This window comes from Armigeres subalbatus, chromosome 1 (assembly GCF_024139115.2).
Source record: "Armigeres subalbatus isolate Guangzhou_Male chromosome 1, GZ_Asu_2, whole genome shotgun sequence".
Lineage (NCBI taxonomy): Eukaryota > Metazoa > Arthropoda > Insecta > Diptera > Culicidae > Armigeres > Armigeres subalbatus.
The window spans coordinates 90836638-90860200 of NC_085139.1; the positions used below are offsets into that span (position 1 = coordinate 90836638).

A 23563-nucleotide genomic window follows, 5' to 3' on the forward strand; every position below is an offset into this window, starting at 1 on the left:
GATTAGTCCTCTACGGGTTGCATTGGGAAACTGAGAGCTGAACCACGGAAGAAAAGTCCATCATAGCTCGAGATCCTTACAAGTTCCTACAAGAGTACCTGGGATCTTATTTGGTGAGGTTTGGTTGGACAAAACCCTTGGTTTGGAAATCGTCGGTTGAATCTAAATTGCTTCTCTTGAGAAAATGACCTTTTGATTTACAGATGAAACTCAAAATATTAACACTTTTAGGTTCCACCGAGATTTGAACTCGGATCGCAGGATTCAGAGTCCTGAGTGCTAACCGTTACACCATGGAACCGATGTGTTGGAAAGGACGTCAACTAGAGACAATTTATCAATCACCGTGGCAAACCACAAAAAAGGTCATGTGATGTCTTTCTCGCTTATTGTAAAATGTTATAAAAATTAAAGATTAAAAAGGTTAGAAATAGTTATTTGGAAAAATAAGTCCCATTGTTCGCAAAAAAATCTTTTATTTACTTTGCCGCTTTTTGCGGTATGAACGAAAAAAAAAGTTTTATTTTTATTTTTAATCTTCGTTAAAGAGACTTTCAGTTGGCTCATGTTTTAAATGAGAAAACTTATTTTTGCTCAATTAGGAGATTAGTGTAAATAAATCAGCGATTATGTTATAACTCTGAACCTTAATAATCGATCTAGCTAATTTTCAATGGGCGCCATTAGGGCGAATGGGCATAAGGCCGAATGAGAAGTGGGAAATGAAGGAAACGGAGTGATAAAAGAAGGTAGAAGGAAGAATAAGGAAGGAAGAAAGTGAAATGAAAAAGTAAAAAGAAGTATAAAAGAAAGAAGATGCAAGCAGGTAGAATGAATAAGGAAGAAAGACGATAGTAAAAGGAAGAAGGAAAAACGAATCGGAAGAAAGAGAAGGAAGAAGGAATAAAGGATAACTGACTACTCACTTCTCCCTTCGCACTTCCCACTTGCCATTTCTTACTTCTCACTTCTTTTTCGATACAATGAAGATTCGGCTTAATGTCCATTCAGCCATGACCCATTCGGCTTAATTACCCATCCATCAAACGCAACTTGATGCGAGCCAATTGATGGAGAATAAGTGCCCGAGAATCAAAAATCACTTCAATTCGTCAAGCCGAGTCAATTGGTACTGCATCCCACAGCTTTAACCACCTTCATAATGCTGGATTCGCGGCATAATTTGGCAAGTTCATTCGCCGTCAAACACTGTTCTCTTGCAGATCGCCAAAGAGAATCCCAGTCATGCATCGCACTAAATCTCTAAGTGCTAGCAAGTCCTCTTCAAGCATAGATCAAATTTCATGTTCTAAAAAGACCACCAATCCCTTTACAAACTGGTCAACTATATATCATAATTATTGTCATAAAAAAGGGATGATTGATACTTTTTTTGCCATGGTTTGTAGTTTTTCTGAAAATCGCATTTCGTCGCCTATGGAGACTCTCTAAGGGGCTTGGAAATCCTAAGGCGGCCAATATCATCAAATTCATGATTAAATATTATAATGTTCTTGTCTTGCAAAATATGGAAGTTTGATACCCATTTTGTCATGGTTCATGATTCTTCATAAATTGGTTTAGAGGCACCCCAAGGATATCGGAACTGTACCCAGGAAAATAGTAGCCGTCTCCGAAGAAAAGATGCTACATTGGTTACATACATTGGTTGCTGGACAGTGGACAGTCCAGTCGACCGAAAATCCCTGGAAACTAGTCAGCAGTGTTAAGAAGGGGGTGGATGTTTCTCATCATGCAAGAATACTTGGGGACAGAGACGAGGCCTCGTTGGTGAAGACCATACTCCGAAATCTTAAAGTTCCGTGCAAAGTGCGTCATGAGTCAGACTCACTAGGATAAGAAAACTCATCCTGATGCTGAAGTGTGGAGGGTTGGGTCATTTGGTCGAATAGTTGAAATATGTCACCTTATTGACTGTGTGAAGTGAAAAGTGAGATGTTCGAAGTGAAAAGTGATTAGTAAGGAGTAGGGAATGATATGTTCGAAATAAGTAGTGAATAGTGAGAAGTAAGAAGTGTGTAGTGAGTAGTAATATGTGAGGAGTGACAAGTGAGAAATGAGAAATGATTTGTGAGAAGTGATAAGTGGAAAGCGAGTAGTAAGATATACGAAGCGAGAGATGAGAATGTAAAACAAGAAAGAAAGAAGCAGGAAAAAAAGGAAGAAAGAAGCAAAAGAAGGAAGGAGGAAAGAAGAAGGAAGAAGGAAGAGGACAAATAGAAAAACGAGAAAGGAAGAAAGAACAAGTAAGAAGGAAGGAGGAAAGAAGAAGGAAGAAGACAAATAGAAAAATGAGAAAGGAAGAAAGAATAAGTAAGAAGGAAGAAAGAGAAAGGAAGAAGGTAAGATAAGAGGTAAAAAGAAGATTAGAGAATGGAGAAGGAAAAGGATGTCAAAAAAGGAAGGAAGAAGACAAAAAGAAGAAAGAAAAAGGGAGAAGGACGAAGAAAGATTGAACAAGGAAGAAAAAAGAAGAAGGAAGAAAGAAGAATTAAGATGAACAAAAAAAAAGAGAAACAACAATAAAGAATGTAGAAGTAAAAGAAACGAAGGAATAAAGAAGAAGTAACATAAAGAGAGAAGGAAGAAGAAAGAAGAACAAAAATGAAGAATCAAAGAATAATGATTAATTTCTCACTTTTCAATACTCATTTCTCATTTCTCGCTTTTTTATTTCACATCCCATTTCTCTCTTATTATTAAACTTGTGCGCCGATTGAAATTTTATCGGCGGCGACGTGATGGTTCATTTTTAGCCAGCGGCTGAATTCTTCGGAAGCTTCCAGAAGTTCCCCTTGCAAGTTCCTCCGGAAGTTGCTCCGAGGGTTCCTCCGGAGATTCCTCCAGAAATTCCGCTAAGTTTCCTTCAAGGATTCCTGTGGAAGTTCCTTCAAGAATTCCTCCGGAAGTTGTGCCAGAAATTCATTCGGAAGTTTTCCTGGAATTCCTCGGGAAGTTTCTTCTTAAATTCTTCCGTAAGTTCCTCCAAGAATTCATGCAAAAGTTCCTCGAGGAATTTCTCCGTTAGTTCCTTTGGGAATTCCTCCGGTAGCTTAGCTCCTCCAGAAACTCCTTCAGAAGTTCCTCCAGGAATTCCTCCGAAATTTCCTCCTTGAATTCCTCCAGAAGTTCCTCCAGCAATTCTTCTAGAAGTTTTTCCAGCAATTCCTTCGGAAGTTCCTCCGGAAGTTCTTCAAAGAATTCTTCCAATAGGTCCTGCAGGAATTCCTCCGGAAGTTCCTCTAGCAATTCTTTAGGAAGTTCCTCCAGGAAATTTCTACAAGCGTTCCTCCAAAAGGTACTTCAGAAATTTCTCCATGTAATGTCCCAGTAGGACATGTAATGCCATTGAAGAAGAAAAAAAGAATTATTTTTTTTATTTTATATCAGACTATGACCGGAGTGGCCTATGCAGTGCATAAAAGTCTTCTTCATTCAGTTCGGTCCATGGCTGCACATCGCCAACCACGCAGTCTGAGAAGGGTCCGCAAATCGTCCTTCACTTAATCAATCCACCTTACTCACTGTGCACCTCGCCTTCTTGTTCCCGTCGAATCGTTGTCGAGAACCATTTTCACTGGATTATTATCCGACATTCTGATCATGTGCCCGGCCCACCGCAGTCTTCCAATTTTCACGGTGTGATCGATGGATGGTTCTCCCAACAGCTGATGCAACTCGTGGTTCATTTGCCTCCTTCACATACCGCCCGCCATCTGCACCCCACCATAGATGGTGTGCAGCACTTTTCTTTCGAAAACTCCCAATGCGCGTTGGTCCTCCACGAATATCGTCAAGGTCTCATGTTCGTGGAGAACTACCGGTCCTATAAGCGTTTTGTAAATAGTCAGTTTGGTACGGCGGTGAACTCTACTCGATCGAAGCGTTTGCGGAATCCAAAGTACGTACTATTTCCTGCCATGATGCGTCTCCGAATTTCTCTGCTGGTATCGTTATCGGAAGTCACCAGTGAGTCCAAGTACACGAATTTATCAACCACCACGATTATGTCACCACCAATACAAACTCACTTCTCATTTCTCTCTTCTCACTGTGAGAAATGAGACGTCTTATTGCTCACTCCCCATTTCTCTCTGCTCACTGTGAAAAGTGAGAAGTGATAAATGAGGTGTTAGACGTATCACTTCTCACGTGATACATCAAATGACACATTCGGCCAAATGACCTGTTCTGCCAAATGACCTGTTCGGCCAAATGACCTATTCGGTGAAATGACCTATTCAGCTAAATAGCCTATTCAGCCTAATAACCTATTCGGCTATATGACCCTTTTGGCATAGTGGCCTTCGGGTGTGTGGGGGTAGGGGTATAGTTCAGTTGCCGATTAACTCAGCGTGACTTCTGAACCCCTCAGCAGATTTTAATCAAATTTAGAACACACATTTTTTATTGTAAGGAGACAACGATAGGAGGATGGATGCTTGTTGGAAAAGGGGAAGAGTATGGGGCAGGGGTGTTGTTAGGTTCCAACCCAGTACCCCAAATTCCAGTACCCCGAATGCCATTACTCCAAAGGCCACTACCCCGAATGGGACAGTACTCCGAAATCAATTACCCCGATTGGCCAGTACCCCTAAAATATTTCAAATAAATAGCTTTCCAGTATCATTATTCAAACTCACAGATATTGATGAATCCAATACGACAATCTTTGCAAAGGATAAAATAGAGTTACAGTTACTTGGAAAAACCCATTGAAAATTTAACCAACTGTTAAATCAACAATGTTGATTTTTCATCCAATTAACTTAAATTGTCATTCCACCCCATTATTACCAGGAAAACTACTATTCTACGAAATATAGTAAGGGATGATAATGTCTCTTTCAATAGGACGTGTTTGCAGGGGAGATAATGATTTCTTCAAATGAACGCGTTTGCCTGGTATAAGGCGAACAGAGGAGATGATGCCTTACTCACTTGCTCTTACTCACCCGCTCTTACTCACTCACTTACTCTCAATCTTTCAATCACTCCCACCAGAATTGGTTCGCTCTGAGGAGTATTCAAGAGAAGGTGTAAATACTTCTCTTTCTCGATCTGTTATCCGAGTGCATTGTGCAGAAATACAATTTATCTTTGTATGAAAGAGCGTGCATCATACCCACTCTTCATCACACAAGCCCACAAGTGTAAAGTGTACAGAAAAACGGCAATTTGCTGTTTACCGAAATGCATACATTTAGGCTATGTTCTAAATCTTCCATGTAAATACGTTGTTGTGAGCGCCTAAAGATAGACATTTTTATATACAACAGCAAAACACACGCGACCGAAAATATTATCACTCTTTATCGATCATGTTTCTCTCGGCTTCAATTTCACGCACGTGTGAACGCTCTCGAGTGTGAATCAATACACTTCTCATTACTTGAAAAATCTCTGCACATTTCAAGACGAAGTGTGAGAAATGACCAACCCTGACTCCCACTAGCTCACTTACTTCTAATGAGTACTGCAAAATGTCGTGATCGATATAAGAAACAGAGCAAAGCGCTTTTTTCTATATCTGGCGGCCAAATGAAAGAATCGTGGGTTCATTGATCAATTTTGCATGAAAAGCAGTCATGAAAGGATGTTGTGCTTTGTTTTAAAATTAAAATTTCTAAATTATTTTAACCCGTTTCGGCCCGGGTTAAGATTTCAAATTGTAAAATCCACCGTTCTCTTGTTTTTCGACCGATTTGCATGAAATTTGGAGGAATGATGCATTAAACCCTATATTTTTGTGTAGGTGTATTGATTTGGTGATTGGGTCCTTGGGTACGGTTTTATCGAGGGGGTCCCCTGGGTCAAATGGGGTCAAAAATAGGTCAACTTCCTTTTAATCGTAGATAACTAGTAGTAAATGCTCTCAATAATGATGCAATCGTTTTTATCCATCATTTTGCAATAGTGGGAATAGAAACTGCACGTTTGGACCTCCAAAATCCGGTTACAGATGTTCCGGGAACCTGGTTCCCCCAGGGAAGTGGTCACTTTTTTAGATGTTCTGAATCCCAGCTTGCGACACATCAAACTTCATGATTTTGCAACACAAATATAATAGAAGACATTCGCAGAGCATCTGTGCACATTGGCCACTTCCGGAGGTTCCCTGGGAACCTGGTGCCCTAAGGGAAGTGGTCACTTTTTGATTGTTTCTGAAACCCAGCTTGCGACACATCAAACTTCATGATTTTGCAAACGCAAATGCAATAGGAGACATTTGCAAAACATCTGACCACATTGGCCACTTCTGGAAGTTCTCTGGGAACCTGGTGCCCTCAGGGAAAAGGTCACTTTCTGATTGAGTCTGAAACCCAGCTTGCGACACATCGAACTTCATGATTTTTCAACGCAAATACAATAGGAGACATTCACAGAACTTCTGAGCACATTAGCCCCTTTCGGAGGTTCCCTGGGAACCTGGTGCCCCAAGGGAAGTGGTCACTTTTTGAGTGGTTCTGAAACCCAGCTTGCGACACATCAAACTTCATGATTTTGCAACACAAATACAATAGAAGACATTTGCAGAGCATCTGTGCACATTAGTCACTTCCGGAGGTTCCCTGGGATGCAGATATTTGCAGAGAACAATAATTGGACGATAAATTAATCACATTCCTCGAAATCAACGAGTTGAAAGCGGTAATAATCACAATAATAAAGCAGTTATTGCAAACTTTCATGTCCTGTCACGAATTAAAAATTGGTGAAATTTTTGCAGCATGCTTTTCATTCTTTGCGTTTCTATAGAGACATCTCTTATTGAAATTGAGAAATTGCAGTACTGCTCTTAATCACTCACTCTCTCTTATTCACTCACTCACTTTTACTCACTCATTTACTCTTGATCACTCTCTCACTCTTACTCACTCGCTCATTCTTACCACTTCCTGACTGTTACTCGCTCACTCACTAACTTTTACTCATGCACTCATTCTTACTCACTTACTCACTTACTTACTCACTTCCATTTACTCACTAACTCACTCACTCACGCTTGCTCATTCACTCACTCTTACTCACTCACTCACTCTTATTCACTTACTCACTCTTACTCACTTTCTCGCTCACTAACTAATTTCAACACACTCACTTACTCTTACTCTTGCACTCTTACTCATTTGCTTACTCACTCTTACTCACTCACTCACTCGCTCATACTCAATCACTCACTCATACCGATGCGCTCAGTTACTCTTACTCACTTGGGGGCAGCAGGGACTTTGTCCAAGGGCTTGACGACCCCTCCCCATGGCCACTGCGAGTTAGACCGGGACCATCGTCCGTAACCCCTAATCCCAAGGCGTCAAGCGACCCGTGCCGAGGGGATGCATGGCCAAGGGGGTGAAATAATAAGCTAGGCCTTTAACGGAGCCTGTGGAGTACCTGGGCACCCTCCACAGTAATTGTCCCTTACCGCGTCATGCTGGGCTCTGGCGTGGTGGACCTCTTTTCCCGAGCAACTCGTGGGGCCAAAATGGAAAACCAAGTCAATTCTTCAATTAGTGGTAGTAGTGTAGGCGACAACCCCTTCGCAAGACAACCCCTGAGGCTAAAGGATTCGCGGACTCGGGCAAGGTCGAATCGACCGAAGGCGTGCCAGCGAAGACGGTGGTACCAAAGTCTACCAAGACTGAGGCTCAAGTATTTGCGGAACTCGTCGCCGACGTACATCGAATAAGACGTACCCGGATGGACGAGATGATCCTCGAGCTAAAGACGTATCTCGCAAAAGGGCGCCGCCTACAAGAAGTTGGCGGAGGAATTCCTAGGCGAGACGGTCAAGGTGAGGGCACTCACGACGGAGGTGAATCTAAGGATTAAAGAACTGGACGAGATCACCGAAGTCGAAGAGCTCATCACGGCACTGCGGCGACAGTGTGAAGTGGAGACGCCCACCGCAGCCGTTCGGCTACGGAAAGGTCCGGCAGGGACGCAGGTAGCATTGGTTCGGCTATCTGCAGCGGACGCCTCCAAGGTAGTCAGGTTAGGGAGCGTCAAGTTGGGATGGTCGGTATGCCCTGTGGGCATATACGAGCAACCCGAAGTTTGCTTCAAGTGCCTGGAACCGGGGCACAAGCAATGGGACTGCAAAGGCCCTGACAGAAGCAACCTCTGCCGAGGCTGCGGATTGGAGGGACATAAGGCACAATGCTGCACGAACCCTCCCAATTGCTTGATTTGTTCCAGCAAAGCTGTGAACAGCAAGCACCCCATGGGGGGTTCGATGTGCCCGGCGTTTAAGCGTGCTGCAAAATCACAGTGCAGGTAACGTAGCTGGCTTGCTCGGCCTCGCCCGAGTGTTTGGTGTGCGCAGGTTTAGAGGAAACGGCAATGTGCTGGCACGATACCACGGTGTTCCTCTAAAAAAGCGAATCACGATGTTCGGTGCTGCAAGGACACGCAGCTAACCTCGAGGGTGCGTTGTGCACCGAAGGGACTATGGGCTTGGCGGCAATGGAAACGGTTTAGCGGGTCGGGGATGTAGTCCTGCCTCCCTTGTTTGCTATTGGAAGTGGTCCCTAACCCCGCACTTCCTGGACAACCCAGGATGTCTGTTGAGCAGATTCCCCCTCCATTGCTTAGGAAGAAAAAAAAACTATCTCTAACTCACTCAATCAGACTCATTCAATCGTAGATTCTAAAGAGCCCCGCACATAGCATACGTTTGCGTTGCGTTTGACAGTTTCCCCATGGAAAATGTGTCGAACGCAACGCAAATGTATCATATGTGCGGGACTCTTAAGAATTGGATCAAACTTCATCCGGAAAAACTATAGCGACCAAGGAGCAACTTCAACCTTGTTGCCTTTGTAGACTTGCTGACGTGGACCGCAGTTGACCGCATTGGGTGCAGTTGACCTCCTCAATCGTCTAATCTGAAACACATGCAAGTTGGCGGCTATTACCGCTTGCGGAAAATTGGTTGCTTAGTTCTATACTATACAGTTCCAGGTGAAAAGCATTCCCGTAATGCTGGGTAGACACCTTTACGTGGTGTGTTACGGGGTAAGATCTACCACGGTCACATTGCCAGCTACAGGCAAATCCTGACCCAACGAAAACCTTCCCCAATTTCCAATTCTGTAGTGCTTATGAAATTGTCGGTAAGTCATTAAGTAAATACTACACTAATCCTTCCTTCCAACTTCCTAGATGCTTCCCGACCGCAAATAGTCATACTTATGTCCCTGTAATGTTTTTCTTAGATTGGAATCAAGGATTTAACCCCCCTTGATTTCTGATAGCAGTCTGGAAAAGCATTTCAAAAATAACATGAGTATAATTAAAGTGTCCAAGCTTCTAATGTTGTGGTAGCGCTTCTTTTATTTTCAGAATTGTCATCACACTGTTACCGAGGAAAGAAGCTGACGTTACCACCTACTAATGATGATTTTCTTCTTTTCTTATTTATAGTGAATGCAGTTATTTTGAACACGACGTCAACCATCACTTGCCGAATGGAGCATTTCATAACTTTTAAATAGCTTCGCTCCCAACGAAAAAATTATTAATATAATATTTGATTACTATTTATACTAACTGGAAGCGTTTGGTACGGGAGGTCCACGCTTTCTTCCTATCCCCTCGGTTTCATGGTATGGATCGACTTTAAGGGTTTACAAATTCTGAGGTCGCTCAGTATCTAGAAATCATCTCTGCGGTACATACTGCGTAGTTGGCCTGGCCGTATGAAAAGAAAAATGACGGAATTTAGAAACCGTCATTTTCCAGGATGCTTTCAAGTATTGGCTGCGCAAGTATGAGATTAGATTAGATTAGATACAGTTCCAGGTGAAGAGCAAACTATTGTTGATTTATATGAACTCTGAATAAACTTTTATTAAGTAACATTTTTTTCACCGAAATGAAGTATAAACTTGAAATAAGGACTTATTCGGGGTACTGGCTCATTCGTAGTAGTGTCCCATTCGGGGTAGTGACTCATTCGGGGTAGTGGCCTTCGGGGTAATGTCATTATGGGTAATGGAATTATGGGTAGTGTCATAGAGTCGTATTGTTAAGTTACCCCTCAACTCAACGTAACTTCTGAGCCGCTTGGCCGATTTCAACCACATTTAGAACACACATTCTTTATCTTAAGGAGACGACGATGATAAGGGGTGAGACGGTCTACACGGAAACAAATGCATACCCACAAGCATGAATAAAAAATCATGATATCATGAATCAGGTCAGTTCATGAAACCATGATTATAATTCATGATTTCAGGAACATTATTCATGGTACTAGGCAATCCTCATCAGTCGACAGTATGCATAACCGGTTATACTTCGAACACTCCATTCCCAAGAAGTAAGAACGGCTGAGAGGTAGCACGCCGGACTTTCGCTCAGTGTACTCGAGTTCGGATCCCCTGTTGAACTTTTTTTTTATTCTGTCGATTTTAACAACCAAATTGTAACGCATTGGTTGCGTTACGCGAAAATAAATCATGAAATCATTATTTATATTCATGGTGTATTTTCATAGCATGAAAACACGACGGATTCATGGAATCATGAATTATTTTCTCATTTCTGGGAACGGATTTTTACCCGTGTATGGAAAAGGGGGAGGATGTGGAGGGAGGTGTATTGAATAGTTTTCGATTAACTCCTGAACGCCTTGACCGATTCCAACGAAATTTGGAACGAGTCTCGCATAACTTTCCATTTTTTCATGAATTAATTTGAGTACTGCGATCAAAAGCTTTCATTTTGCTCTGTTAATTGCAATATTCAAATTCATTGCAATATTCAGTTCATCCGAGGATTTTTGAGATTAGGTATACAATTTCTCAAAAATAGCAAATCCGCGTCAATAACATGTTCCCGAAAATGACATTTCGACAAAAATTACTTTTCAACGGAAATGACATTTCTCCGAATATGACATTTCCTTGAAAATGACATACCCCTGAAGGAAGCTGGCCGTTAATATTAAGCCATTGCCATAGCCATTGCCCGAAATAAATATTGATCCCTTCTTTGAGAATACACCTGTATGCGTTTTCTCGGAATAAAGTGGGTTTGACCCCTTCTTTAAAAATTAGTCAATCTTTCCAAAAGTGAAGTATGTCTGTCAAGCCAAATGATAAAGCATCAATAATAAAATACACTTAACCTGTTGACCAATTGGTTCTATCATTTTCCGACTGTAAAACCACGACAAGTTCAACTTGAGGGTTCTCAGTTTCCTTGAATATGTTTTCGCCATGTCCCGTTTACCTTGCAACGGATAATGAGCAGTTCCAACATGTTTCGTCAAAGGACTTATAAATGGCACACGTTTTCATGTTCGACTTGATTTTTTGCGAAAAATACATTGCGTTGAAAATCCTGCCACATGACGGCCCTGCATTCAGCAACAGGTGCGAAACCACCTACACTCGCATCGATGCATAGGGGGAAATCAGTTGAGATAACAAATTCAGCACATAAATTGCCGCACGCTGTACCAGAGAACAAATAGCCGGGTCCGATGGTGATGATGATTCGTAATGTGCTCGGATTGTGTCTGTTGACACGACAGCAAAAGAATAAGGTCGATTGTCGCACCACACACACAACCATTACGGCCGCTGATGGGCATTGATTCGGCGAAGCCCAAAATAGAGAAGTCCCCAAGGGAGATGGACACTTCATTGGAAAACGTTACTAACTCGTTCTTGGCGTAGGCCGGGACAGCTTTTCTTGGCATCATCAGCTGTTTATGATGGGGCTTACTTGCGCAAGTCGAGTTCGTAAAATCGGTGATGTATTTCGTAGAATGTAAGATTTTCACATGTTTAGTTTATTTACAAATGAAATTGAATGCTTTCACATAGATCGGTTAGCTTCCTGTAAAGCTTGGATAATGCCTGCAACCCGATTTCGCTGTACATCCAACAAGTCCTTCACGTTGGAACGTTGCACTTCGCTGATCACTTCCAGGCTGTCTACAAATTTCTGATACAATTGCTGATGTTCGGGTTTGTAGATGAAGAATGTAGCACCTTTCAAAAAATCTTCCAATGGTTCTGGATCGACACTATATAAAATAAAGTAAATAATTATTCAATCTTTTCTAAGAATAAGAGTTATCTTACCTGTTCTGCATGTCACTCAATTCATCAATTAACGATTGCAAAAATGAGTCAACGAACGGGATTTCTTTCTCAAGCAAAATTAGAATAACGTTCCAGACCTCTGGACATTTGAAATTCCGTAATAAATTGTCCAAAAACTGTCGATACTCTTCCGGACCTCCGAAGCACATTGCTACATCAACGCTATTCAGCATCTCCACCAGAGGTTGTGCCTTGCATCGTAACTCAGTCAATTGTTGCGAAGATAACATCTGTGGGCAGTGCAGCTCGGATTTTTCAACTCTCCCGTTATCAATCAAATGAATTCGTTCTTCCCATAATAAAGCTGTGCGACGTGCTGCAATGCTCCCACCACGCATATCGTCACGAAATATGGACAACATATCGCGGGTCAAGTTTCGAGCTAATTGGAGAACGTTAGATTCAACGTTCGACCGTCCTTTCACCAATTGAACAAGCTTCCAGAGATTGTGATCGGCCATTGCTGCCATCCATGGTAGCGGATCATTCTCCGTTTTTAGCCTGGCAAGCATCTCTATTAACGGTTCTGTGGTGTTTTCCAGATTCCAAAGTAATCCGAATGCGTCATCGATCAGCTTGGCTCGACTATCGCCGTCTATGCTGTTCCAGTTGTTAAGGATTTCGTTCCATCCCTGCTGAGAATAACTAACTCGGAAGAAACCCTGCCAACGATTATTCACCAGCGGGAGAAAGCCGCCCATAACAACGGTGACGGTATCCGTCGTGTCGGGCATCCAACCTGCGAACCGTTCGCCGACATCATATGAGGTATAGAAGATCGGAATCCACCAGCGAGAACCCTCGCAATCGCAGGAACCAAACGGATGCTGCGTCAATCGATATCTGTCTGATTCACCGATTCTTTCGACGTGGATAATCGGGTGTCCAGCTTGAGCTGCCCAAGAATGGAAAATCTCACCCACGTGAACCCCCGGTGGAAGCTGATATCCGACAAATTTATCTAGACTTAGGTACAGCTTGTAGGGGTTAGCGGTGCCGAAACGATGATTGATAATATAGTTCTGAACGGCTGCTTCCAGCACATCACTTCCCACTGCATTCTCCATCATCCTGATGATGCCAGCAGCTTTACTGTAAACAATATGCTTTTGATAAAGCGCACCGATTGCTTCAGGAGATTCAACGTAATGTGACATTGGATACGTCGTAGGACCGGAGTCGAAATACATTGCATCCCAAATGTCATTATAGAATTGCTGCTTGATCAGGTCCCTCGCATCGGGTAGAAACTGCAAGGACAACTTGTACGACATGAACGTGGCAAACCCTTCCTTCATCCATAAATGCTCCCACCAGGGTAACCCGACTAAGTTTCCGAAGAATTGATGAGCCACTTCATGTGTAATAAGCAACGCAGAATCCACCCTTTCCCAACTGTCGGCTGCCGGATCCACAATCAGTAAATCCGTAGCGTAAAGAATCAAGCCCCAATTTTCCAAACCACCATTGAAGCCATCGATGGCGACTTGGTCTAGCTTCAAAAAGCTATATCTCTGTCCGGTGTAACTTTGCAAGGCATCCACGGCGAACCGAGTAGCTTGGAAGGCAAATTCCAAATCTCCACTTCGATCCTCGTCCGGACGCGTAATCATTCCGAGCCGTAGTCCATCAAACTCCCGAACTTCCTCGTCGAACTTCGATATCATGAACGCAATCAAGTAGCTCGCCATCGGAGGAGTTCGCTCGAATCGTACCAATTGCTTATCCTCACCCATCAGCTCCACATCTACCGGTTCGGCGTTGGAGTGAACACTGTAGTCTCTTCCGCACACAATCTCCACATCAAATGTGGCCTTGAACATAGGCTCGTCGTAGCACGGGAACGCTTTGCGAGCGTGTGTCGGTTCGAAGGCCGTCACTGCGTAAAAATCTTCTTCAAACTCATTCTGATAACTGTTTAGGAAAAAGCCTTGATTGCCACCTCGCAGCAGGTAACCGTTGAAGTCAATCCCCAATACGTACTGCTCTATTTGATTCATCGTGCGATCGGTATAGATTTTAAGGAACTGTGTTGCAGCTTCCCGTTCCACAGACTGTATGTTGATGGGCTCACTGTTTGCGACGTTCCAGATCACAATTTGTTCGATTTCAAGGCTGGCATCCGCGTGTAAGACGATCGCATCCGTTGGGTAGTGAACGTTGACGATTATGGCGACAGATCCGCTGTAGTTGCTCGCAGATCCGAGGTCCGGATTCATCTCAATTCGAAGGGTATAGTGCACAGGGAAGGTACTGTCCGGTAGACGATAGGTTGTTCTATCCGCCACTATTCCCGTTGCCAGAAGCGAGATCACAGCACACAAAAAGTGAATGAAGATCATCTTGACCTCAGTTAGTATGACCGTGGAAAAATGGGTCGCTGGATATTTATAGGTGCCTTTAAAAGATACAAACTCTTAAACATTACGGTTGCGAGCTCGTAAATTATCGAGTTTTATTGGAGAATTTATGATGAACGCTTATGCTCATAACAATGATCATAAAATGGTCAATGGGTGAAAAGCGCACATACCTACGATAACGTTTGGTGATAAACTTATCTAATGCATAAAAATCACATAAATGAAGAAAAAACTGTAACATTAGTAAGCATGGCGATATATTGCGACATGTTTAGGGCCTGGTTTATGACCCATTATATACACCAGTTTACTTTGAATTAAATGTTGGGATATCGAATAATAGATGTCATTCAATGATTGATTAAAAAATATCAGAAATATTTTGTTCACAAAATTCGGGGCTTGTGAATTTGGTAACATTAAATTGTAGTCATATGCATTTGATGTGCATACTTACTTGATACTTGATGGGCTACAGCTCTTCGATGAACCTACGCCGAATGGAGTATCCTTCTCCACTGGACTCGATCCTGGGCCAATCGCTTCCAGTCGCCCTGAACATTGAGTGCCCTCAGGTCCTCTTCAACTGCAAAAGTCCATCGTGTACGCGGCCTTCCACGAAGCCTACGGCCTCTTCCGGGTTCTCTACTAAATATTATCTTCGCTTGACGTTCTTCCGGCATACGAACAACGTGACCAGCCCACCGTAGTCTGCCGTGTTGTATAAGCTTAATAATATCCAGCACTTTATACACCTGGTACAATTCGTGATTCATGCGACGCCGCCAGATACCGTTCTCCTGTTTACCGCCGAGTATTGTCCGCAGCTCAAACACTCCGAGAGCTCTCCGATCAGCCTCCTTTAACGTCCATGTCTCATGGCCGTATAAAGCCACCGGAAGAATCAGAGTAGTATACAGCGCGAGTTTTGTTTTCGTTTGCAGACTACGGGACTTAAGCTGGTTACGAAGTCCGTAATAAGCCCTATTTGCAGCTGCAATACGCCTTTTCACCTCGCGGGTAACATCATTATCGCACGTCACTAATGTTCCAAGATACACAAATTCTTCTACCACTTCAAATTTTTCACCATCCAGCACTATTTCGCTACCACCACCACTAATGAACCCACGTTGATTGCCAGCGACCATGTACTTCGTTTTGCTGGTATTGATCGTGAGTCCAATCCTCGCTGCCCCCCTTTTAAAAGGCACAAAAGCCTCTTCCATGGCACGGCGATCAATTCCGATAATATCGATATCGTCTTCAAATCCCAGGAGCATATGCGATTTTGTGATAATGGTACCGTTTCACACCAGCTCTCCTAATCGCTCCCTCGAGCGCTATATTGAACAGTAGGTTCGAGAGTGTATCACCCTGCTTTAATCCATCTAAGGTAACAAATGACGTCGATATTTCATCCGCAACCTTTACAATTGATTTCGATCCGTCCAACGTTATACGAATCAGCCGTATCAGTTTCGCCGGAAAACCATGTTCAAGCATAATTTGCCATAATTCATTCCGTTTCACTGAATCGAACGCCGCCTTGAAATCAATAAACAGATGATGTGTCTGCAAGTTGTACTCCCGGAATTTATTAAGGATTTGTCTCAGGGTGAACATTTGATCCGTCCGTCGTTGATCAGCCCGCATGAAAACCTGCTTGGTATTCGCCGACGAAGGACTCTTCAAGCGGTCTCAATCTGTTGAACAGAATACGGGCCATAATTTTGTACGCCGAATTAAGGAGGGTTATTCCTCGGTAATTGGCGCACTCCAGTCTGTGCCCTTTCTTAAAGAGAGAGCAAATGAGGCCGTCCAACCAGCTAGCAGGCATTTCCTCGTCTTCCCATATTTTCGACATAATATGGTGCAGAACTTCATAAAGCTACTCACTGCCATGTATGAGAAGTTCAGCCAGGAGCTGGTCCTTCCCCGTAGCCTTATTGTTTTTCAGCTCTTTGACAGCTTTTTTAACCTCATTTAGTGTAGGTGACCCCACAGCTTGTCCGTCGTCGCTAATATTTATTCTGTTCACCGATGCACCGTCACTTCCTCCATTCAACAAAGTCTCGAAGTGTTGCTTCCACCTGGCAGCCACTTCAGTTTTATTTGTCAGCAAATTCCCTTGTTGGTCGTTGCACATGACGGGAGATGGCGCTGTCTTTCTCCGCACGCCATTAACAGACTCATAAAACCTCCGCATATCGTTCAGCTCCATTTTTTCCTGTGCCTCACTAATAACTTGTTCTTCGTACTCTTTTTTCTTCCTGCGGTGGGTTCGTTTTTCGGATGCTCTTGCTTCCTTGTACCGATCTCTATTCGATCGGGTACCCGACACCAACATCCGGCTTCTGGCAACGTTCTTCTCGTTTGTCACTCTCTGACACTCCACATCGAACCGTCCTGGGTCGCCTCTGTGCAGTGCCTACCACTTCTCGTGCTGTTGTGCTCACCGCTCCATGGATCGACTGCCATAGATCGTTGATGTTGTCGCTAACGTTGATTGCACTTATCCGTTCGTCGAGCTTCTGGCGGTACTCAGCCGATACTCCTTCCGCCGACAATCGCTGGATATTGTAACGCATCGTTCGCTGTGATCTTTCGTTCGATACAGCTGACAACCGTGATCGAATTTTACTGACAACGAGGTAGTGATCAGAGTCAATGTTCGGACCTCTGAATGTCCGCACATCGATAACATCCGAGAAATGGCGCCCATACACCAGAACATGGTCTATCTGGTTGCAAGTTTCACCATTTGGGTGTCTCCAGGTGTGCTTTCGGATGTTCTTTCGTGCAAAGTAGGTGCTACTGATGGCCATCCCCCTGGCAGCAGCAAAATTTACTAGCCGCAGGCCGTTGTCATTGGTAGCGGAGTGAAGGCTCTCCCTACCGATTATGGGACAGAAAAAGTCCTCTCTACCGTTAGCGTCTCCGATAACAATTTTCACGTCATGCTTTGGGCACTCTCCATAGGCTTTATCAAGACATTCATAAAACGTGTCCTTCACGTCGTCGGATTTATCGTTTGTCGGTGCGTAAACGTTGATTAGGCTGTAATTGAAGAATTTGCCCCGTATCCTCAACACACAGATTCGTTCGCTAATGGGTTTCCACCGCATCACTCGCTTCATCTGCTTGCCCATCACTACGAAACCAACTCCATGCTCTGCTTTTTCACCGCCGCTGTGATAGATGTTATACTTGAATGCAGTATTGGTCGTGGGGTCCTCGGCTCGGAATTCACGTTCTCCGGATCTAGGCCATCAGACTTCTTGAATAGCAGCCACGTTCACTCCAACCTTCTGCAGTTCACGAGCCAGAAGACTCACTCGTCCAGGTTTATTTAGGGTCCTGACATTCCAGGTACCGAGTTTCCAATCATAGTCCTTATTTCGTTGCCGGGTCGGTTGCCAAAAATAACGTTCTCTTTTTCTTCTATCTCCATTTTTCGTGGTATTTGAGAGGCTTCAGTAAGCTACCTTACCGGGGTCGCGTTACCTACATCGCGATGATGGGTCTGCCACCTTAGGTATAGCTGACGCAATATAGCATTTCGTTAATCAGCCACTGGGTACCAGACAGACGCTGTTTGAGCCGCACCTCCTGGTGAACAGACGCTCGAAGCGTACCTTCTCACTCTAGCTGATGTCAGAAGGACAACAGTGCCCAGGCTGCACAACCCTTAGCTGGCGGTCTTTTGTCATCGGACGACCCGTGGAAGCGTGAGATAGGGACTTGTGGGGACCAGAGCTCTGTTGGGCGCTTCTTCCTTGATGTCAATCCGCCATTTTGCAGCCCTCATTCACAAATTACATAACGCTAAAATAGATCATTTTCAACCCCCTCCCACCCCCTCGTAACGTGTTTTGTATGGAAGGGTTCTAAAATTTGTATGGGCCGTAACGCTCGGACAGACACCCTCCCACCCCCTAAAGCGTTATGTAATTTGTGAATGGGCCCTAACTTTACTTTCCTCCTCTGTATTTCCAGCCCAGTTCACCCATTAATATTTCACAAAACATATTCTATCTGCGAAATTCTTATAAATGTCCAAGTTATGCGACATTTCAGCGCTGTCGATGAAAATTAGCCGTCGGTCAAATTTCCGCCATTTGATATGTTTTGGTCGGTCCTTCAGTCGGATACCTTCAGTCGGTCATCTTAGAGTCATCAGCTATCGCCTCTTTCCTAATATTAATTCTAGTTTGGAATGATTTTTGTCACTGTATGTATTTAGTACTAGACATTTCCTTCGTATTCGCCTTTTTCATAAAATGATTCGGATAATCACAAGTTTGACAGAACCAATTAAACTCAAACCAAGATTTCGGGGTACAGTGATATCGTACTACAGATGTCAAGTTGTTCCCGGGTTGGTACCCCTATAAATAATTGTTTCGAATAATCCAGTAACAAACCACGTTGTAGAGATATCTACATTTTTAAGCACACAACCCGTAGTGCTTGAGTATATACGAGCCTATACCAAAATAACTAATGTGTATGCAATTGTGTTATAATAAATAATAGAAAATAAAATTAGGTTTGTCTTTAACCTTTTACGCCATAATCGAGAAATGCTTCCGATGTAAGTGAGTTTGACACAGAACCACCTGAACCAATTTTTCGGGGTGGTACACTGACAATGTACTGGAGACGTCAAGTTGCTCACGGGTTGGTTATATTATACCAAACAAATAATAATCTGTGATGAATGTATGATGCTGTTTTGTAGACCTAGGGAATGCACAAATGTCGATGTTACTACAAACACTCTACAGCCCCTATCAGTAGAAGATGACATAAAATAATTGAAATGTGCTGTGAACGAAATTGTCAACACGTTTGCCCAGGTTACTTGCAAACCAAATATTTACTTCTGCATCACATCCTCTTGCAACGCCAGTGTCGACGTCCACACTTCTTGACGGGACAAGTCAAGTGATCCCGCATGCTGGAACAATGGAACCGTCGTCGCATTTATCATTGCAAGAGACTGACTGTGAAACGTTTTCTACGTTTTAACTAATATAGACAGTAGTGCCACTGAGAATGATATTAGCGTAATGAACACTCTCAATGCTCCGTTGCCTCGCTGTTGCAATGTAGTGAAACTGGTGCCAAAATACAGAAACACTAACGAATTAGATTGTGTCATTTAAAACAGTGTTAAATTTTAATCTGAAGTCGATAGCAATGAATGCATCTAGATGGCCCAAAGGAATCAAATTTCGAGAGTTTGTGGATAGAAGAAACGAAGCTTGGAAACCTCCCGTATGATGGACTATGCTTGAACTTGTGATTTGAATCCTATTTGTATAGTTTGATTTTTGAAGATTATTTTGTCGCTAGTATGCTCCATGTTGTTTTTTGTATTCCATGATTTGAGATTATTTGTAAGATGTCAATTGATGATGTGTGTAAGTGAATATTATTTGAGTATATGTTTTTATAAGTGTTAGTATATGTTGATTTTGTTCAAATACTATAGTGTTAAGATATTCAATAAGACCAATGTGGGTCAGTTGAGTGTAAACAAATAAACAAATATAATATCATGTTTAAACGCTCGTGTTCTTGCTATGTGTAATTAATATCAGTCTTACAATCATTAACCATGTATGAAGATTATTAGTCCGCCCAATATTATTCGATATCGATAGTTGGAGAAATTATATGCGAAACATTTTAAACTTCTACGCTGTTCAAATCATTTTGATGGCAGCTTCATATTTCAAAAAAGTGCAGTTTCAATTTCAGCAAGTTGAGAATAAATAAAACACGGCAGTACCCAAGGCAGTACAAATATGTATTGATCACGAAAACATGCGTAGTTTTTTATTATAATATAAACATGTGATACGGTTAATTTAGAGGCCCAAAATCCGTTTTTATTAGATTGGTTATTGTGGATTTACTTGACCAATGGATTTGAAGGTCGGTTCACTTGCCTATTCCAAACGTTCCCTTTTGCAGCAAGGTTTGCCAAACTCAATAAAAGTTTGGTAGATTACCTTGTTTTTTGTTCCTTGTCTTGTCTTAGACGATCCCCACCAATGTGTATCCAAATGAGTGTCTAGTATAGGAACGAAATGCGTTCATATTTTATTTATACACTTGTTCTCGCACCACTTGTTTCTATCAAGGTTGTTGAAGTACAATCATGCTTCGTCCGGTTGCTATTGAGGAAAACACGGAAATAAATAATATCAGGAATTTTTTTTTTAATTTTCAGGACGCGCTCCAACTTTTGTAATATAAATATGTGCGTAATGCATTTTGTGATTATCAGATTAGCTAGACACACATCTGCTATGTGGCGCTAGCTTACATATATGCAATAATTTAGTGAAGTGGATATCTCGAGATCTATATAAGACTTAGAAAGATTTTGTCTTCTACAAAGTTGTTCGGGTAGCCATAACATTTATGATGGAGAATAGTTTAGTTTGGAATTCATACGCATAGCGGCGCTAGTGTAAAAAAAATAACCTGTTAGGTTAAATATTTCTAAATCCGTTAGAGTTAGAAAGTGGCCATCTTCTACAAAGTTATCCGAATTATCTGTTAGGTTGGTTATTATGTAAGATTGAGAAGGGGAGTCAAAACCAGAAGTTTAGTTTGAAACCGCAATACTCGTTGGCGCTCGAGTTGAGTCGAATCGAGTCAAGTACGAGATACTGAAGATGGCTTTACTGTAGAGGTCGGAATAAGTATCTGTCAAAGGTACAACGTACAAGTGGTGGAATTAAATGGAATTGTACGAACTCGTCTTATGACAAGTAACTTTGTAGAATACGGCAATATTCTGAAAATTCCAGATTTTGAGATATTTAACCTATCAGTTTATTTGTAAAACACAAGCGCCGCTAAGCGATTGTGTTTAAAACTAAACTTGCTTGCATCATGACGGTTTTGACCACCCGAACAACTTTGTAGAATACGGCAATTTTTTAAAAAAATGTTTTCGAAATATTTAACCTAGCAGGTTATTTCCACCAAGCGGTTATATTTTAATCTAAACCTGCGTTGGTCATAATGGTTTTGACCACCCGAACAACTTTGTAGAAAGCGACAATATTCAAAAAATTCCATATTTTGAGATCTGACCTATCAGGTTATTTCCAATACACTAGCGCCGCCAAGCGGTTGTATTATTAACTAAACTTGCTTTCGTCATGATGGTTTTAATCATCCGAACAACTTTGTAGAAGTCGGCAATATTCTTAAGATTTCAACTATCGAAATATCTAACCTTTTAGGTTATTTCCAATTCACTAGCGCCACCAATCGGTTGTATTTCAAATTAAACTTGTTTTCGTCATGATGGTTTTGACCACCCAAACAACTTTGTAGAAGACGCCAACATTCTAAAAATTCCAGATTTCGAGATATCTAACCTATCAGGTTATTTCATATGCACTAGCGCCTCCAATCAGTTGAAATCCAAACTAAACTAACCTCCATCTCAATGGTTTTTATGATGAATAACCGAACAATTTTTCAGAAGACGGCACATTTTTTATTTATGCGTTACTCTATATTTCCGTGTGATGGTTTGGCAACGGTTGGAGCGGGTCGCCAAATTTGCCTACTCGCTATTCACCGAAGGTTGCGTTTACATTTCCCAAACTCATTTACCAACGACCGGTGCGAGTTCGCGTCATGATAGAGGTTGCTATTTTGGCTTTATTTATGCACTGGTGGGGATCGTCTTACACTGTAAACTCGACAATACCCATTAAAGAGTTAAAAAGACCCATTTTTTCATGATATATGGAGCTGTCAAAATAATGGGTACTTTGAAATTTTTGATAATGTGTATTTTTACCTCATTTGGAAGTTACAATATTTTACCCATTAATGGGTGAAAATTTACTTGAGGATTTTTGTGACAACCAATTGAGTGGAAAACCGGAGAAGCTGACGAGATTTCGTGTGAATTAAATGTAAGTTTTATTTTTGCTCAATTTAGCAGCTAACGGCGTTTCAATTTGTTTCGCTGAATGATAGAAACCATCACCGGACAGGATGTGATTCCGCCTCTACAAATGATGAGGCCACACAGGTTCGGTTTCGCGATGATGAAGTCCGTTTCTACCGCACACCTATGAACCGCTGGATCCGGTGATGAAAAAGAAGCCTGTTTGGTGGGATTTTGCTACCCGGAAAGTAATGGTGAACCCGGAAAGTAATGGCTACACCGGCCAACAGACAGTATCGCCAGTCAGGACGAATATCCGCCTCTATTGGATCTACAGACAAAAAGTGAACTTCCTCATGTAAATTATAATGCCATTTAGACTTTTAATAAACGTTACGATTATATTCCTCATAAATAATTTCTTTTACTATGCGATTGATGGTTTGAATATTAATTTCTGAATTCTGCTGTTTCTGAAAAAAATAAGGGGTAAATTTTACACATTGTCCAAGAAAGCTGTTGTTCAATAGTGGGTAAAAATCACGCGTTAATTTGACGTACAGACGGTTTACTCATTAATGAGTAAACGACGTTTACTCTTTTAATGAGTTGAACTATTTAACTTCATAATGGGTACTTTTTTACCCATTAAAGAGTACTTTGGTGGCACAGTGTAGCACATGCACAGCCAGTACTGAAAAGCATCCTGGAAATGTCGGTTGTATCCCCGAGCATTTTCTTGTCTGCATTAATATTTGCAGCATATCATAAATATGACACAAGTATTAAAACGGCCAGGCCCACCGTGCAGGCTTGAACTTGGGAGAAAATCCAGAACTCCCCGGCAATCAGACTATTTAGTAATAAATAGCATGATCAGCGAAGAGTTTTGAATCTACGAAAGGAAGAAACGAGGACAGCCGTACCAACCGTTTCACATTCAGGGGGAAAGATGATTGACGAATCGTTGGGAGTGACTTTGCTTAGAAGATTAATGTACACTCCATGGGTCCTCGACGTCTTGGGATGAGACACAGTTTTCAGTCTAGTGCCTTGGCTTATTTATTTGAGTTGAAGTTGAATCATTTCTTGAGCACGACGAAACACCGCCTCTGACGCCAAAT

The 23563-nt window shown here is 42.2% G+C and overlaps 1 protein-coding gene and 1 non-coding gene across 2 annotated transcripts; both read right to left on the reverse strand.

Moving 5' to 3' along the window:
* Positions 1-229: 229 nt before the first annotated feature.
* Positions 230-301, reverse strand: Trnaq-cug (transfer RNA glutamine (anticodon CUG)). Its single transcript has one exon. It is a non-coding gene; the product is annotated as a tRNA-Gln (tRNA).
* A 10996-nt stretch (positions 302-11297) lies between these two features.
* LOC134202128 (glutamyl aminopeptidase-like) lies at positions 11298-14506 on the reverse strand. Its single transcript, XM_062677192.1, has 2 exons — positions 12123-14506; positions 11298-12064 (listed from the first exon to the last, which is right to left on the reverse strand). The coding sequence occupies exons 1-2, from the start codon at positions 14483-14485 to the stop codon at positions 11854-11856; spliced, it is 2574 nt and encodes an 857-aa protein (XP_062533176.1). The 5' UTR covers positions 14486-14506; the 3' UTR covers positions 11298-11853.
* Positions 14507-23563: the final 9057 nt, after the last annotated feature.